At 40.8% G+C, this 17,540-nt stretch overlaps 2 protein-coding genes across 2 annotated transcripts; both read right to left on the bottom strand.

Moving 5' to 3' along the window:
* Positions 1 to 446: 446 nt before the first annotated feature.
* tekt4 (tektin 4) lies at positions 447 to 7,780 on the bottom strand. The gene is made up of 8 exons (XM_086081665.1): positions 7,418 to 7,780; positions 6,671 to 7,214; positions 4,661 to 4,731; positions 3,317 to 3,460; positions 3,155 to 3,241; positions 2,930 to 3,065; positions 1,154 to 1,308; positions 447 to 1,068 (listed from the first exon to the last, which is right to left on the bottom strand). Exons 1-8 carry the CDS (start codon positions 7,468 to 7,470, stop codon positions 849 to 851), a joined length of 1,410 nt encoding a protein of 469 aa, XP_085937791.1. The 5' UTR covers positions 7,471 to 7,780; the 3' UTR covers positions 447 to 848.
* A 2,625-nt stretch (positions 7,781 to 10,405) lies between these two features.
* On the bottom strand, positions 10,406 to 17,494 carry metrnlb (meteorin like, glial cell differentiation regulator b). The gene is made up of 5 exons (XM_086082939.1): positions 16,116 to 17,494; positions 15,226 to 15,409; positions 14,819 to 15,044; positions 12,629 to 12,688; positions 10,406 to 11,569 (listed from the first exon to the last, which is right to left on the bottom strand). Exons 1-5 carry the CDS (start codon positions 16,214 to 16,216, stop codon positions 11,253 to 11,255), a joined length of 888 nt encoding a protein of 295 aa, XP_085939065.1. The 5' UTR covers positions 16,217 to 17,494; the 3' UTR covers positions 10,406 to 11,252.
* Positions 17,495 to 17,540: the final 46 nt, after the last annotated feature.

Here is a 17,540-nt window from a genome sequence, read left to right as displayed (position 1 = left end):
GGACATCCTCAAATAGAAGGTGGAGGAGCAGCTACTAGTTCTGTGATATCATAGACGTGTAGCGAGAGGAGAAACGGTTGAACTCCATATCCAAGAAGGTTCAGGCTATGCTGTAGAATTAGGATGGGCCCAAAAAATATAGACACTTGTTTATGCACAAATTGTAAAGTTTCACTCAGGGGTGTACTCACTTTTGTTGTCAGTATTTTAGATATTAAATGGCTGTGTTATTTTGAAAGCAAAGCAAATTACCACTCTCATAAAAGCTGTATACATTCTAATACAGTCCATTTGAGCAAAAGTGTCATTTCTCTTGTGTTGTCACATGGTTATTATTTTTTTAATACAAGGGGATGTATTCCGATATTAGACTAGAATGACTGTGGCGAACCATCATCATTCCAGGGAGAAATGGGGTTGGAAAAAAAACGTTACACGAGACAAAATCATTAAAAACAGTGCAACTGTTCTGTTTAATTGTGGACGAGTATTTCCATGATTTGTCCCAAACAGTATTGGGAGTTGAAAGCAGCAGGAAAAGTTTGTGATGAGTTCACATTTTACACAGTTCCAGTGTGACGTGTACACATAGAAAGATAAGAAGGGCAAAACACATTATTAGTTAGGATCGGGGCTTGCCATATTTGGTCAGCTGAGGTCAGCTTACATGATCATGAGGCTTATGATGGCCCAACAAAATGTGAGTGACTTTTTATTAGCAGTGTACATCTGCCCGTCTCCAGCATTGACTACAGTACGTGGTTAGTGTTGCTAACACTGCAAATGGAAAGTAAACCCACTACATACGATCCTCGATCCTCCAAAAGAGCCAAATCAAAGCAAACATGTTATGTCCAGTACCCAGAGAGGGTGGAGATTGTCGGATACAATTTGCGTTGCGTCATGCATTTCTCTCTTTCGATGAACAGCGAGTTGGTTTTGCACATAATGTCCTTCTCGAGTGCCATGCGGGTGTCCTCCAGGTGGGCCAGTGAGCTGCGGGAATCGCTCAGCTGCTGTTTCAGAGATGTCAGGGTGGCGTCAATCTCCCGCACCTCTCCTTCTAAGCTGCACTCGGGCAGGAAACCGGAAATGTGAGCCAGCAGACACAAGTTGTGTGTGTGAGTGTGCGTCTGTGTGTGTGTGCGTGTACCTGATTTGTGGTTCATCCCTGCAGAGCTCCATGTTGGGTCTGTGATAGCGGCGGTACAGCCGAGACTCAGCCACTCTCTGTGGGGCATCCTTGTCATCGATGGCTTTCTGAAGGGCCACTATATTCCTCTCCTGAGCTCCAATTTGCTCCAGGGTCTGCACATGCATGCGACACACATGATCCAAAATGCAGTTTGGTAGCGACAGGACTTAGTCTTGATCCGCGCCTTAATATCACCACATCATGTCACAATTTCATTAAATGTATTAGATCTCATCATGATGATTTAAATCTTGTCACGATGGCTTTAAGCCCCTTGCAGTGGACATGGCATATTTGCGTGTCTAAACCAATAAAAACACATATTTTGGATAATGTCAACACTTCTGGTTCATGATTGGATCAAAGCTAACCAATCACAAGTTAATTTGCATGATATTTGTGTTAAAAATGTTACATATAAGCTTGGTAAGTTGATAGCAAGTTACAGCCATACTATCCTGGCGTCCACTATAATATATAAAAACATGAGATAATCCCATTTCCCCCCATGTTGTTCTTATGTGGGAGAAGAGTAAAAATCAGTTTAAAAAAATGCCCAGCAGAAAAAAATGCGGGTTTGAAGGAGTTAAATCTAGTATGATGGCTTTAAATCTTGTTACGATTGCTTCAAATCTCGTCACAGTGGCTTTAAATCTCATCACGGTGGCTTTAAATCCAATCATGATTTTAAATTTCACGTGATGGCTTTAAAACTTGCCCCGAAGGCTTTAAATCCTGCCTTGTCTTATTTTACTTCTTGCTAAAGTGTCCAGATAGCTACACACGTTTTTCTAATTGACGTTGGCTACAAATTTTAATCTGACCAAGAAGACGGCAAATGCTGACGTCATGCAGCCAATGAGCTGGCTCCTCTGAGTCGAAATGTGATTGATTAAAGAAACAGTTACATTGCTAATTGAGTTGAAATTGTATCAAGCAGTATTGATTTTGAAGGCCCTGGATGGATTAGATTGCAAATTACTAATTTCATTTGAGGAGCAACTTTCTAACTTTGCAGGTTAATTCATACTATATTAATATACATACCATTATAGGTCAGTCCTCCTGGCTGACATACAGCATAACAGAGGCTACTTTATTTTCGGTTCTGGTTCAGTTTTGTGTATATGATTTGCTCTCCAGAAAAGAGACATTTATTAATTTGCCTACAATTTTGCTGTTCAAAGTTGGATGTTCTCCGCTTTAATAGGGTTAATATATCTGTGAAAAGTGTAATTGATCACCCAAGCATTTCACACTGTGGTGTTAAATGCGCTAGTCAATCTTAGGCTAGCTTAGCATTTAGCATCTCCATCTTTTTTCATCATCTCTTCATGAGTATGACACTTGTCAAAAATGTAGCTTATTCGCCTCCACACAGATGATGAATGCTGACTTGGGCGCAACTCCATAATATTTTTAGATACACTAATAGCCAGCCATATAGCGATTACCTAGCTGCTTCTGCGTAAGTAGCACAGACTTTCCCTTTGTCCAAATCGTCCCCGTTGTCCTTTTTCGACTACTTTCTTTTGCCGGTTGCCTGTGTTTGAGTCAGTGTTGCTTTTCAATGCGAATTGATGAGGCGCAAAATAACAATTTTGACTCGTAAACAGAGATTCTAAACCATTTATTTTGAGCCTTAACATACTGGAAACAGCTTTCTTTACGGCTCGCTTCTACTGCCATAAGGTTTCAGTGTGTTCTTGTCTTTCAGTGTGTGTGTGTGCTGACCTGCTTGAACAGCTGCTCTAGCTGGATCTTGGCATCCATCTGTTCAGCACAGCGCTGGAGGAAGGCTTGGTCCACATTGGAGCATTGGATTCTCAGGTCCTTAGTGGTATCAAGTAGCACCTGCTGCACGAGCTCACTGAAACACAACATATAGACACAACAGTTAGTACCCCGTGGATACTATTTGTTGTGGTCCAAACAGTCTGATTTAAACAATGCTCCAGCCTGAGTTCCTTAGAGGCCTGTTCCTCCCGGAAGGCCCTGTAGAGGTTGTCTTGTGTGAATTTAATCCATGAAGAGACGTCAGAAATCCTGTAAAACCAAAGGAACATGAATGGCTATGGTCACTTCTGGTTAATGCTTAATTCTACGGACTGTGTTACTCACTGCTGCTGCATAGCAGTTGAAATGGTGTAGTGCTGCGTATCTGTACTATTGTCGTTGAATCTTCCACATTGGAGGTCCAAGGCGTAGGCCTCATACTTATCTGACCAGTCAAACTCCAACGTCTTCTTGGTATCTCTGTTCAACCTGATACACAATCATTTCCATTCAATGGGAACCATCAAATGAGCCTTGTTATTTTGTCTTAGTACAGAGTAGTGAATCCACATATCCACGTTTTATTGTGTTTGTCCTTATTAGGGTCGCTGCTGCCTACTGGTAACTTCCAGCCAATATTTTTGGGGAACAACCCTGGACTGGTCAGCACTAGCTAGTTCCACGGTACATAAAAATAATCATTTCACACTCGGACTCACATCTGTTGTTGATGTTTTTTTGTTTTGTTTTTTACAAATACAACACCAAGAAATGCCTGCCACCAAGAGCATGCTAGCTTACAAGCTAACTAGGCAGCTAGCACCTCTCGTAGTGGGGCTTCCCATGTCGACCCTTTGGGATAAATTCCAGACCGGAGGCTTCACAAGGGTATAATTTCACAGTCCACAACAACGCCCACTGCATTTTAAAGCACAGAACAGAATATTGATTTTTCATTTGGAAGCCTCATTTTACGTAATTAGTTATCTTTTCAGCATTCAAACTTGTCAGGGTTAACAACACACTTGTCTGAGGTGTGTCAAATTTACAAGATTTTTTTTTATTCTGCCTTGGGATTGCAAAGAAAACATCAGAATGTATAAAATGTTTGCAGACTGTGAGGACTAGATAGGTAGCACAAATTTGATAAGGTATGGCCATTGGAATTGATGAGGTATACACATCTCTGCACCCTCCTTTGCCACCATTGTATCCAGGTGTATGTGTCCTACTGTAGCTAGCTAGGACTAGCTACTCAACTCTCTAGTGGGAATGGTGGTCAATGGTTTCATTTTATGGCTGGTCCTAGCGTTATTTATTTATTTATTCATTCATTATTTTCGGGGGTCTTAGGCCCAGAGTACTGAATCATTAGCAAAATTGTTATGTTAAAAAATAAAACTAAACTCACAAATAAAAATAAACTTGTCTGATAATTTTTTATAGTATAGTATGAGACTATGCAGAGTTCAGGAGATTTCCTTATGGTGTGTCTGTTTGACGACTGTTCAGGTCATTTCAATAATCTCTGGGGGCAAGTTCAAATATCACCCTTGAAGGACAAAAACAGCACCTCCAATAGTTAGAGAACAGAATATATGCCCAGTGTGAAGCCTTTATCAAAGTGGGTGGTGCCAAACCATTTTCCCTATTACTGTATGGTAACAGTGAAGAGAATGTGATACTTACTTGATCTGAGTAGCAACCTGGTCTATGGTTCGCTTCAGAAGAGCCTGGACATTCCTGATCAACTCCACTTCCTATTTGAACACACAAACGTGACACATAAACCCTTTGTGCAGTCATGTCAACTTAATCTGCCCAGGGCCTTTACAATCAGTAGTGCTGATTGATGTTAATTGAACTATACTAGCAATGGGACTGTTTCTTTAAACAATCAGATTTAAAAGTTGCCACTGAGGGTCAGCTAGCTGGTCCGCAAAAACGTCAGCATTTTTCCATCCTCTGATTGGTAGACCAGAGCAAACCAAGGTTCAGTAGGAAAAGACATCTGTAGTGAGCTGCACACACAATTACAATTAACTCATTCAGTGCCATTGAGGGCTATAGACGTCAAAAATTCATTTGAACGATTTCTATTAGTTTACCATTTTTTTCTACTTTTGTTAACAAGAGTATGAAAACTTAGATTTTTTTATTGTACATTTAGAACAGATATAAAATGTGTGATTAATTGTGAGTTAACTAGTGAAGTCATGTGATTAATTACAATGGAAAATTGTAATCGCCTGACGCCCCGAATTTTTTATTATCTTTAAGGCGATTAAATTGTTTAACTATAATTAATCGCATGACTGTAATAGTTAACTCACGATTAATCACATATTTTATATCTGTTTTAAATGTACAATATTTCATACTCTCTATTTTCTCTTGTTAACAAAAGTGGATTATTATTTTTTTTAAATAGTTCAAATGAATTTTTGACGTCTTTAGCCGTCAATGGCAGTGAATGAGTTAATATGGTGAGTATGACGTGTCATATTTGACATTGTTTGGTTAAATATTGATTCTGAACTGCTCCAGATCATGTGCGTGACACAATTATGAGCTTTTTAAAAATGGCATTTTTGTATAGTATTGATTTCTATCATTACGACATGACAGTGAGGTGGTTTAAGAGGAGGATTAAAGGTGTAGTCTGCAATGTTCAAGATGCTAGCAAGATTTGAATGTAGCTTCACTTTACTTCGCCTCAATAAAAAATATCAACGCAGTGATCAACTTACCTGATGTCCCGGTGAGAACGACGACTTTGGCAGTGGTTTTCTAGGCCCAGCAATGCAGCCGTCCGCAATCGAAATCTCCATTACAAATAAGTACACTTTTATTTGTCCCAAGGGCTAAACTATAAGCACGACGGGGCCATAGGCTATAGCCAGGACCGGCCCACTGATTGGTCCATGTTCGTGGCATTCACAGAAAAATTATTGACACGTTACTCAGTCAGTCACGTCTTTTGTCTCTACAGTGACAAGTTTAGAAGTTATAATTAAACAATTAAATTAGATACATAAGAAGGAGCCAGAGAGGGATTATTTTAAGGGAATTTTAAAAATATTCTACACTGTGTTTCAAATTATTATGCAAACTTTCTATGATTTTTATATTGTATGCAAATGGCCCTCAGCATAATTTTTAAGTCATCAACTGTTTGAGAATAATTTGACTGTTTTTTAAACAAATCTCCCAATAAGAGATAACAGTGACAGATTTTTTTCAAATATAAAAACGTACTTTTAGGTAAAATGCACTGTTCCAAATTATTCTGCACAGCAATGTTTCAAGAGATTTTGTAGAATGTAAAGAACTGAAAATAGTAATTTCTTGAATTTGCAGCATTAGAAGGTTACTAAAATTAAAAGCTACTATAATTTTTAGAGGAAACTCATGAAAAATAATTTGAGCACACCCCTAAAATAATATCAGCATAAAACATAAAATGTATGAAAGACGCAGTACTATTGTAGTACTATACTAAAATAACGTGTAATTGCACATCTACTACTGTAAGTGGCGGTGGCGTTCTCATTATAAGAGACTGCACAAAGAGTATGAGCTCCTCTGCAGAGGTGCACTTTAAATAATTTTATAGAGAAATAATACTATTGATAGTCGTGGTGGAGAGTGTTCTTCTTCCTGGTGGAGGTGCAACAAAAATGAATTGATCGTGCATACCTTGTACAGCTCCTCCTCCACACAGTCCCGGACCAAGTCTGGTCCCAACCGCCGGCTTCTGCATGTCAAGTTATCGACGGCGATGGCGTAAGGAGTCTCGGTGGCGTCCAGCGCCTTCTCCAGCCTCACCTTGAGCCCCTGCAGAGCCGTCGTGTCGGACAGCAGCCGGCTGATGTGCTCCTGCAGCTCCGACTTCCACAGGTGGATGTCCTGCAGCCTCTCTCCCAGCAGGCGGGTCCCGTCCGTCTGGGTCTGCACAGTAGTGGCCTCGGTGTCCTTGCGCATGACCCTGGACTCCTCCTGGATGGTATGGGCCGTGAGCTGGTCGGAGGCGGCCTGCTGGAGGAGGCTGCGGTAGCCGGAGAACCACTCGGCCGGGGTGTATTTAGCGGAGCGGAAGCCCGCGGTAGCTAAGCCCGTGGAAGCTAAGCCCGGGGGCGGCTCGAAAGGGGCCCCTTGCTCCTGCAGGAGCCCCTGAGCCACCGCTCCGCCCTCATAGTGTGGCTTTGACACTAACACCTCCGCGCTCATTTTCTTACAACGACTGAAACGATCCAAATAGAATCAAAGCAGCAGTGAGCACAAGTCACACAAGGAAGTGTTAGCATATGGTGTTTGTTTACGGTTGCTTGGATACAAGTAACTTGAGGTGAGTGCAACCAATTAACAAAATGCATGTAGCATTCTAAATTATTCAAATGTAGTGTAAGTGTCCCTAAATCCCAAACATATACAATTTTTCCTGACCTGCACATTATTTGCGTTGTTGTGGAAGAAGCCATAACTACGGATTCACCCATGATGTCGACTCAGGTGCAAATGTCAATGACAAAATGTTAAAATAAACAACAACCAAAAAATGTGTGCCGAAAAAAGACGGAACTTCTCTTATTGGTAAAACTATACGACTGGCTTTTCTCCCTTTTCGTACGACCCCGTGTAACAGAGCCTTTGTGGAAATTTCGTTCTTCTGATTTCATCCTGTTATCCAAATAGAAGCCTTTGAAGCACGTCGGGCCACGATTTGGAATCGTCATGTATGCAATGTGAGGCGTTGAACGTGTAGCGTACACATTTTAGAGCTTGTCCAAAACATGTCGAGCGGGGTCAGTGATAGTAATTTACCGCCAGAGGACGCGCTTGAGCTACAAACAGGACTGGACATAGTTGCGTAGGAGTCTCATCCTTTGTTTTGTGGATGCGGAATCCAGGACGCCGTTATGGAACCCTTTATGTAAAACTATTGGGGCACTCTTTATTTGCTAATATGATGATTATTGGGCCAACTTATTGTAGCAGTGTTACACAACAGGACAGGACTGAGATTAATGTACTTATTGAATCTAAAAGTAACAAAAACAAACAAGTATCAATGCATTTACTGTAAGGGTGGCATCTGGTTTATTATTTTGGTTTAAAAACAGTGACAGTGATGCACAAAAATAAACTGTCAATTTTCAACTCAAAAATGAATAAAACAACTAAACTAAATAGAGATATAAAAAAAAGTTGAATAATTAGGCCTTAAAACTGTTGTATACAAATGTGCAAAAGCTTTGGTAAAACCTTTATTTAAAGTTTTTTTTTTTTTTTTTAATGGTTCTCTGTTATACCTCAACTACTGTTACCATTACAAAAACAAACCTCAAAAGAATGCAGGCTGATTTGCTGGCTGTTTGATTGCTCTTGGGATCCCCCTCTGGTTGTGTGGCCTTGAGCAGTTGCTTAGTTGGCGTACGCCTCGGACCGGCTCTTACCGCAATATATAATGCAGTACAGGGGTCTGTGGTTTACAACAAGTTCCATTAATATGAACAATAAACACATGTATACAATACGGAAGTCGGAAGGTGCCATAGTCTATCACTAACCTTGTAGGAAAATCATAATTAATGTAAACATTGAATGAAAAAAACACTTTTAGGCCATGAATATAAACAAATCAAATAAATAAACAGTGTGGTAACTGAGCGTACCTTCTTGTTTTGACTACCCTGTAACAGTGTTGCGACGTGCTATTTTGTTCACAAGGGTGTCTAGACTTCTTTTTTTTAATCCACTTTATTTAGTCTTTTACAGTGAGTTATCTGGCCCCCAGCAAACATGTTTATACTGGCCCATCTCAACTTCTACTCACTTGTATGGCCTGTCTACATTAACAGCAATAAATCATCCTGTGCAAGTTGACATCAGGTTAATTGTGTGCATCTGTCATCCTGTGCTTCTCGGGCACCATAAAAAGCCTAAAAATATTTTTGCCACCTTTTAAAACTGCTGACCCCGCGGGCCATGCCCTGGCCGATGCGTCATGAACTAGCATGGCCGCTAGGAGCATGTGCTGCGATTTTCCCCTGAGCTCAGCCATTCCTTACATACTGCAAGTCAAACTGTTTCCATACCTCACACAACCCAAAGGTTAGCAGTCGGAACCCCGAGCAGAGGCGTAAGTGTGTGCTGAATTAGTGAGGATGCCAAGGGGAGCTGGGCCTGTTGCCACGGGGAAATTGCCTTTGGTGGGCGCAGGCCAGCTGGTGCTCAGCTTTCTGCTGCTGACATGTGAGGAACACGCAAGACACGTGTGCCCCAATGTCTTCTTAAAAGACAAGCCAAGACTTAACATCCACCCACGGCCAAGCATGAAGCCGAGTTGTGTGTGCAAGGAGGACTGATATTTATAGATAATCCTGTCAAGTCTTCAGGGCCTTCCTGCAACCTTCAAACTATTCTTGGTGGCTTCCTTTCACTTGTCTCCACACCTCGTCACATTTACTTGATGACCGGAAAACTATACTGCCTTAGACTGTTTACCAACCCTCTAAGAAGTATTGGTAATTGTAATAATTTTTTTTAAATGTATACCGTTGATCCTGTTCAGTATCACAACAACTTCTTGGACACTGCTGGGTTACACAATTCATTCATCATGGCATGAATAATCCCACAGCACAGGTGTTTTCTAAATAAGGCTGTATGTTTGTTGAATGTTTAGCGGCAAGACTCACCACTGCCTTCGGGATTTGACATTGCCGGACAACCAAATGCCTTATTAATAGAGTTTTCGTTCAGATTCAGACATAAAAGGCCTGTCATGGCTCCCGCTGCTTGTTTCCCTCCGCTTTGCTCTAGCTAGCATTTCCTGCTTGTCGCCAATGTTAGCCGCTTCAGCTAGTTCTGGCTAGCCACTCACTCCAATTAATAATTGGTAGTAATTGGTGGTAGGGTTGGGAAGTTCGGTCTGTCTGAGAAACCATAGTGAATGTGCTTCATAATCGTTCCATTCTATTAGCTCACCACTAGATGGCACTAAATAATACACAGTCTCTTTACTTCGACATGTGATGCCATTTTTAGCCGACATCAAGTGGCAAGATGTGCTTTTGAAGGTGCTAATTGTACATGAAGAACAATCACTTGAAGTAAGAAGGAAACAATGAAGATGCCAAACTTGTTTTATTGCCCCACAGTTAATACACAATGCATTTATTTTTGCATATTTTGTAATTTCTCGATTCATGAGTTTGCAAAGATCACATTTATTAAATGACTAAAATCAGTTCAGCACACTCGTTTGAAAAAAAAAAAAAAGTCCAAAAAACAGATCAATTTAACAAATGTCATTTAGACACTTTGCAAAACAAGCAAATTAGCAAAACACATCTGCTATATAAAGACTCACAGAGCTGCATATTGTACACTTCTGAAAGAAGATACACCCCCCCCCCCCCAAACCCGGCAAGCTTTTTACAAAGCAATCTTTCATTTCAACAATGATCAAAATATTACCATGAGGCAAATAATGTCACACTGATAATATAAGGGCCTAAGACATATTTGACAAAAAGTACATGTAGTTTTTTTTGCCCTTACACAGAATGCTGGCCATCTCTGCTAAAATGCGCTACATCCTTAGTTAAACAGATCATTCAATACCACCCCTGCAATGATATGGATAATAAATATGCATTCAGTTCTTTATATTTTTGGGAAAAATGACTTACGCCTTCTTTTTTTCTAGGAGGGTGACTCATGACAATATATAAAATCTTTCTAAGTACTCCAAACACGTTAGTGCTTCTGTCGCACATTTCAATGCTCAATGACTACCACATCTGCGTTACCCGTTACCTCCACCAAGGAGTGACTTCAGCACAGCCCATGTGTTGTTTGATAAAGGAAGCAAACTGGATTTTTCCACACAAGTCCTAAAAAATCATGAACAAACGTCTGCTTATAACGCCAACAAAATTCAATAGCAAAAACAAAAACAAAAACCACTCCATGTAAAATATTTCAACCTTGTCTGTCCAATCTCCTCAGATAATGTTGTAATATTCTGAGTTTATCTTCTAGGATATCACATTTGGATTCCCTTGGAACCAGATGACGAAAGCCCACTTTTGCCATCAAGAAGTCAGATTTGGCAGGTGACAAAACCTTGGCGGATGTCCACTGTTTACACTTTTGCTGCACAGCAACAATACAAGGTTGTACATTCCGCTCAGGTGGTGTTTGGCTCATCTCCGTGACGGACTGAAGACGACCTCCATTTTCAAGCTTTCAGGCTGTTGCGCTTCACAATCCTTCAGTCGGTGTCAATGTGACAAGGGTTGCTTCCTGCCATCCGCGCTCTGCCATAAAGCCTCAAAAAGTCCTTGTAACGAGGCGCGCAACCAAGCCACGCTTCGCCAAAATGGACTGAGCCGGTCAGAAGGTACTTATGTCCTCCGAGGGGAACGCCACACTTTGCCGGAATGTTGACACGTTCCGTCCAACGCCGCGATCTGGCCCTGCCACCGGCAAACATGCTGTCCTTTTGGTGGAAGAGCCGACTCAGAGTCAGCTCGACCAGGGTGTGCTCTTCGGTGAGCAGCAGCGCGCCTTCAAAGACGCCGATGCCCGCTGCAGAGACAACAAGGACATTTGATTTATTTACACTGCATTCATGTTGGCTGCTGCAAGTTAGGGCTAAACAGTTATTTGAATGAAATTCAAATCGACATTGAAATTAAGTGTGCCATTTTGAAGGCTGGAAAAAAAAAAAAGTTTATTCAGGCAATTACTTTTGTTTAATTGGAATGAATTACATGACTTCAATAGTTAACTCAAGATTCATCGCAAATTCTGTTCTTTTTTCCTAAGTTTTCATAATCTTTTTAATATAACAGTGATTTTTTTTTTTTTACTAATAGGAATATGCTATGGCTGCATTTTTTTAGTCATTGATACAGTAAATTCAAAATAATTCGTACAATTGAATTAAAGTAAAAAATATGTCCTGTACTGTAAAAAAAATTGTGTGATATTGCTTTGTGTTGGTAATTTTTCTACCACTAGATGGCATAATTACATTTGTAAGACCTTGGTGACAGCTCAGTGATTTTTTTTTTTATATTAAGAGCTATCTAATCTTTAACATGAAGTAACATGCGAAATTCTGCACATTTTTTAAAATGGTAAAATACAACCTGCATTATTATTAAATTTATTGCTACAAAATTTTGACATGGACGTGTCTGCTGCGTTGCGACTGGAATTCTCCCAGTACAGACTTTCCAAGTAAGGAGCGGTCATTAATCGCGCATTAAAAAAAATTTGTGGCGATAAAGGAACTTTATATTAACGCACTAATTTTGACACCCCTAGTTTATCTATAATAAATCAGATATTGTTTATTGTAATAAACATTAATTTATTGTTTGTTTTATCCTAGCTTCATATCCAACTACTCTTTCATTTTTTTGAATTTTGCAGAAGTCTGGATGCATCATGTTGGCACCATGCTGCCCCTCACAGGTCAGTTTTGGTACAACAAGGACACCTTTTTTTTCCTCATAACTCCAGCCCCAATAAAGGCTTCCCAAGACTATGTTTTCGGTGTCTTTCCTTGTATAATTTCAGAAAATAAAAACAATATATATTTAAAAAAAACATCCTTGGACGTAGTTTGTGGTCATTTACCAAAGTCACTGGTGCAGACAGCCAAGAGGACTTCTTCATCCGAACACGGTTCACATGTGACTACAGTAGAAGAAGGAAAATGACATTAGCATTAGCTTCACATTGTTCCCAACTTCAACATAAGACACCTCAGAGTGTGGTTGTGGTTCTTTGAACTGGCACTTAATGGACGCACATATGGTAGACCCACACCACACACTTCCTCCCTTGCTGCTTCACTTAGCATGGGTGGCCTACTCATAATGTCTTGATCTGAGGGGCATCTGCTCTTGATTGACAGCCGAGGGACGACTGTCGGACTTTTGTGCTTGACCCCGACATGACCTTTTGATTGGCCTGTTTGTTTTCACAAGTCTGGTTGAGACAAGACGGTGGGAGTTGGGGGCGGGGTGGGGTGATATGGCTGAAACGGGCAATTTCGCACACAAAACCACCCAATTAGGTCCCGTCACTTTCATTCACATCACTGACTAGACAGAAGATTAACATCACAACTACAAATTGAGGACAACTACATAATAATGACTAACACCATCTGATTTGTCACAGCTGTTTTTGTGATGGTGGATTTTTAAGTGTTTATAATGCATTTCAGTAATATTATTATTATTTTTACAACAGTGCATTTTGAAATCATGCTCAAAAATAATATCATAAACCAACAGATTCAACTAACGTACTGGTTTCGAAATTCAGTGCAACCTCCAACATCAACCACAATTTTCTGCAAAATATTTTCGTGATTTTTTTTGTGGCGCTAGCACAAATAGGTGCCAGGGAGAACAAGGAGGAGAAGTGAAGCTCACGTATAACCCAAAATGAGGACTGAAAATAGATGGAGGGATGCAAAATGTCACTGCAACGATTCAAATCCTCCGGGATCATACTTGTACTAGTTATTTTTTAAGGGATAATTAAACATTTTACAGACAATTTAGGGTCAGCCTGGTTGAAATTACAGTCAAGCCCCACTATTTGTGGGGGACAGAGACTAGGCCAACCTGAAAATAGAGAAAATCGGTGCATAACTGACAGCAATCAAAACATGCTCGAGTTAAAAAAGTGTGAAAAATATTTCCACACACAAAATAAAACAGACGGGAAAATAGGAGGGGAAAACAACCACCCCCTGTTTGTTTGTTTGTTTGTTTTTTCCCCGTGAAGGGAATAGACTGCATTGATTTTGGGGGTTTGTGTGCCCTGAAAGACATGTCATCACTATTTTCAGTAATATAATTAATTTGATAACTTCATTACTTCTAATACACCATTAATACATTTTAAAAGCACATTTCCCCACTTGTTGACTGAAAATGGAATCACAGGTGCTCAGGGCTCAGGTAATGACCAATCATGGCTCAGTTTGCTAAACCTAGAAAACAGGTGAGCCATGATTGGTCGTTACCTGAGCCCTGAGCACACGTGATGTCATTTTCAGCCGACAGCAAGCGACAAAATGTGTTTTTAAAGGGACACTTGGCTCATTGAGTCATTTTCAGCAGTAAAAAGTTTATATTTTGTCCCAAATTAATTTGTCATGCACAATTAATACCTTTAAAAACAAATATTTCCACTAGAGAATGACATCACCTATGCTGAGATAGGTAACGACCAATCAGGGCTCACCTGGTTTCTGGGTTTGGTCAGCAAACTGAGCCAGTTTTTAAAGGCATTAATTTAATTGATCATGAAAAATAATGTGTAAGTTATCACATTAATTATGAACAAAATATTACCTTCTTACTGTTGAAAATGGCTAAATGAGTTAAGTTAATTAAAGAGGACAAAAATACTAAAGTCTCATTGAAGTTAAAGGCCACATTATGAGCTCTGATTGGTCACACAAAGAACACTGGATTCGGGTTCAAGACTTCCATACAATTGGGTCCGACAGAAGAATACAGGCTGAATTCACACGTTTTTTGTTTTTTTATAAATGGATGTACTCAAATTACTCAAGAACTTGTTTGACACCTACTTTAAAGGGGAAGTCAAGTCAAAAACGTTCTTTACTTCCCCTTTAAGAACTGTGTTTTAACAAGTGTGCTTGTATGAGTTAAAATATTTTTAAAGTGCGGAGGCAGGGTAAAACAATCATGGTCGCTCTATAGCAAATTTCCACTGATTGGCTATGGGTCCAGAATGCATCCTGTGTGTTAAAATGCATACGAGAAGGTGGAATTCTCTTACCAAAATCAGGGCGAAGGTGCGGGTACAAGTGCGCTCCGGGAGCTTGGCTGAACACCAGCTCATACTGGAAAGCGGTTATCCTCCGACTGATGTCCGCCTGGTGGACGGCCTCCACAAACAGAGCTCCATCGTTGAGGCTGAAGCAACGTATTTTTCCCTGCGCCTGCTCGCTCTCGGCCATCAGAAGTTTCAGATCACCAGCTTGTTCCAGATACAAGTGAGAACCCTTTGTGACGATAAACATGAATAATTTAAAGCACAGCTAACACATTAAATAAAAATATTTTTGGGGTGGCTGGAACAGATTAATAGCATTTCTATTCATTTCAATGGGGAGAGTTGATTTGCAAGCATAGCCACTAGCCAGGGAACAAATTAAACTTATAAGTCAAGGCACCACCGTATACCTGTGAGTACGGCTGGGGTTTGACGCACACATGGACACCCGCCATGTTTGCCGACGACGGTTCTGTGTTTGGACGCAGGTTGACGATGATGGCGCCGGTCGGGTAGAGCCACTTCAGCGAGCCCTGGGAGCAGCGCAAGTAGACCTGCTCCACATTTCTGCGATGCGACTCGTGGCTCAGACCGCTAAGAAGAAAAGGGGGAAAAAAAGGATTCAGTTCATAAAGATAATTAAGACCAAATTTCTCTCTTCTACTGATGTGGTCAGCGTGCACGAGCAACCTCAACGCCCAAATGACAGGGGGTTATTAAGTTGTTAGGAGTCAGATAAAGTTTACAGCGCCACATGTGAAGTCCTGCCGCTCGTTCTTTACAACTTTAGAAGGGGGACAAGTGATCAAAGGCGCCATATGGTTTTATTTACTTAAGATTGGAACTGGAGATGAGACATTCCTGTGTTTGGATTAAATTTCAGCATTTTAGATTGTCAAGGGAAAAAACAACAACAGTTAGGGGCAGATGTGAAAAAAGACTTAAAAGCAGTTCCTGAAAAAGTATATTTTTGTTTAGGTTAGGCTGATTTAAACAAGCATGCAACGACATACCTGAGGTCTACAATAGGTAAACAAAGTGGAAGAAGAAAACTATGTGCGGCTCAATAAAAAGCTTGGAAACACTGCCCGCCAAAAGCCACTTTAAAAGAACAAAGAATGAAAAAAAAAATTCTTTCAAGAGCCTCGAATCTCTCCCTGATGGAACATTCAAAATAGCAGCTTGCTTGTTTCGTTTTAAAGCCTTGCGAGACGCAACCGTGCGATACCTGCCTTGAAAAAGACAAAATAAGAAGAATGGCGTGAGAAGCCAAAAGTCCCAGTTTGTGCTTCATCCTTACCTTCCTCGCCAGCTACACTGGTCGCTGGAGTACTGAGCCACAGCCCGGTACACCAGCGCCATCGTGACCCAGTGCAGTAGTACAGCCCACGGTCGGATCATGCTGGCCTCTCTGCCGAACTGCAAGAACCGGTATCCACGTCGTATGATAACCCGCGTCACGTCAGCTACATGGCGGGTTGTGGGTTCGAAATAGTGAAGCAGAAACGTGCGCACAACTTCTGTCTACTGTTTGGTGTGTGCGCGCCGCCCGTCTGTTTAAATAAGTTCCTGCACGTGCACGGTGGGCGCGTGCCAGAAGCTGACTGGACACGCGAGTGCTCGCTCCAAGCCACGCCCACACAACCGTACCGTATGAGGAGTTTGAAAGTGAGCAAAGTGAAAACGTCTCAGCAGAAGCCTCTGTTGACCAAAATATTTGACGAAATTTAGATTTAACATAAATGAATCATACTAGAACAGTGTTACTTTTAACCAGTGATGGGAAACAAATAAACATTTTTTTTTTACATTATCATCAGCCTTTTTTTCTTTTTTTTAAAGTTAACAACGTTTTCAAAGCTAGTAGAAGTTATTAGCATAAAAGCCTGAGCCAATGCTAGCTAGCGATGTTTCCTCAAAAGAATACTATGAATGTTAAAAGGGAAGCGAACCCCCCAAAATTCTTAACAATAATATCGTAGCCTACAAGAAATAATAATAATAAAAACTCTTTGAATAACAATTCGGAATGGTATACTGTCGGCCGTAACCTTGCCAAGACAACAACGCGCTATTGTAGCTTACAAAAAAAGTGTCATGGTGCCGTCACTGACCCTCCAGAGTCCAGACTATCAGAAGGCTCAACATATTACTGTAAAAAAAAATGTTTGGGTTGACTTCCCCTCAATAGAAGGGGGAAAATATTTTGTGTGCAGTGAAGTTTTTTGCTTCTTTTTTTTATTGCGCCACATGATCAAAGTGGGTATTGCACAGTATACAGTAAGCTATAATTGGCAGAAAATATCTCATCAGCACGATGAGTGTGGGGGAAAAAAGACACAGGGAAAATTCACACGTGTGCGCTAAACGCCTCTTCGGTTTTCCCGTGAGAAAACAGTCGGATCGGCAAGCATGTTGCCCCCTTGTCACATTCCCACTGAGTGCCGCAGCAATGAAACGTATTTCTCGAAATACCTTAAGGCCGCTGCACTCCACTAACACTGACCCGAACCAACCAGGAGTGTGGTAGCCAAGGCACAATGCCAACTAGTTAGACGGATGATAGTCTGGCTCTTTGTGTGGCATTTAACACAAAATATACAGCAGTGTGAGTGACTGAATTTGTCCTTTAGGGATTAGAATGAAGTAGAATAAAGGGGGGATCCTAAAAATGATACCGCTGACATACTTTGATGACCAATGCAGAGATGGAGGCGCCAGAGGG

The sequence above is a fragment of the Leptonotus elevatus genome, chromosome 8 (genome assembly GCF_054856555.1).
Source record: "Leptonotus elevatus isolate MCC_2025b chromosome 8, RoL_Lele_1.0, whole genome shotgun sequence".
NCBI lineage: Eukaryota > Metazoa > Chordata > Actinopteri > Syngnathiformes > Syngnathidae > Leptonotus > Leptonotus elevatus.
The sequence above is the reverse complement of the archived record's forward strand: the minus strand, read 5'-3'. Positions and strand labels throughout refer to the sequence as shown.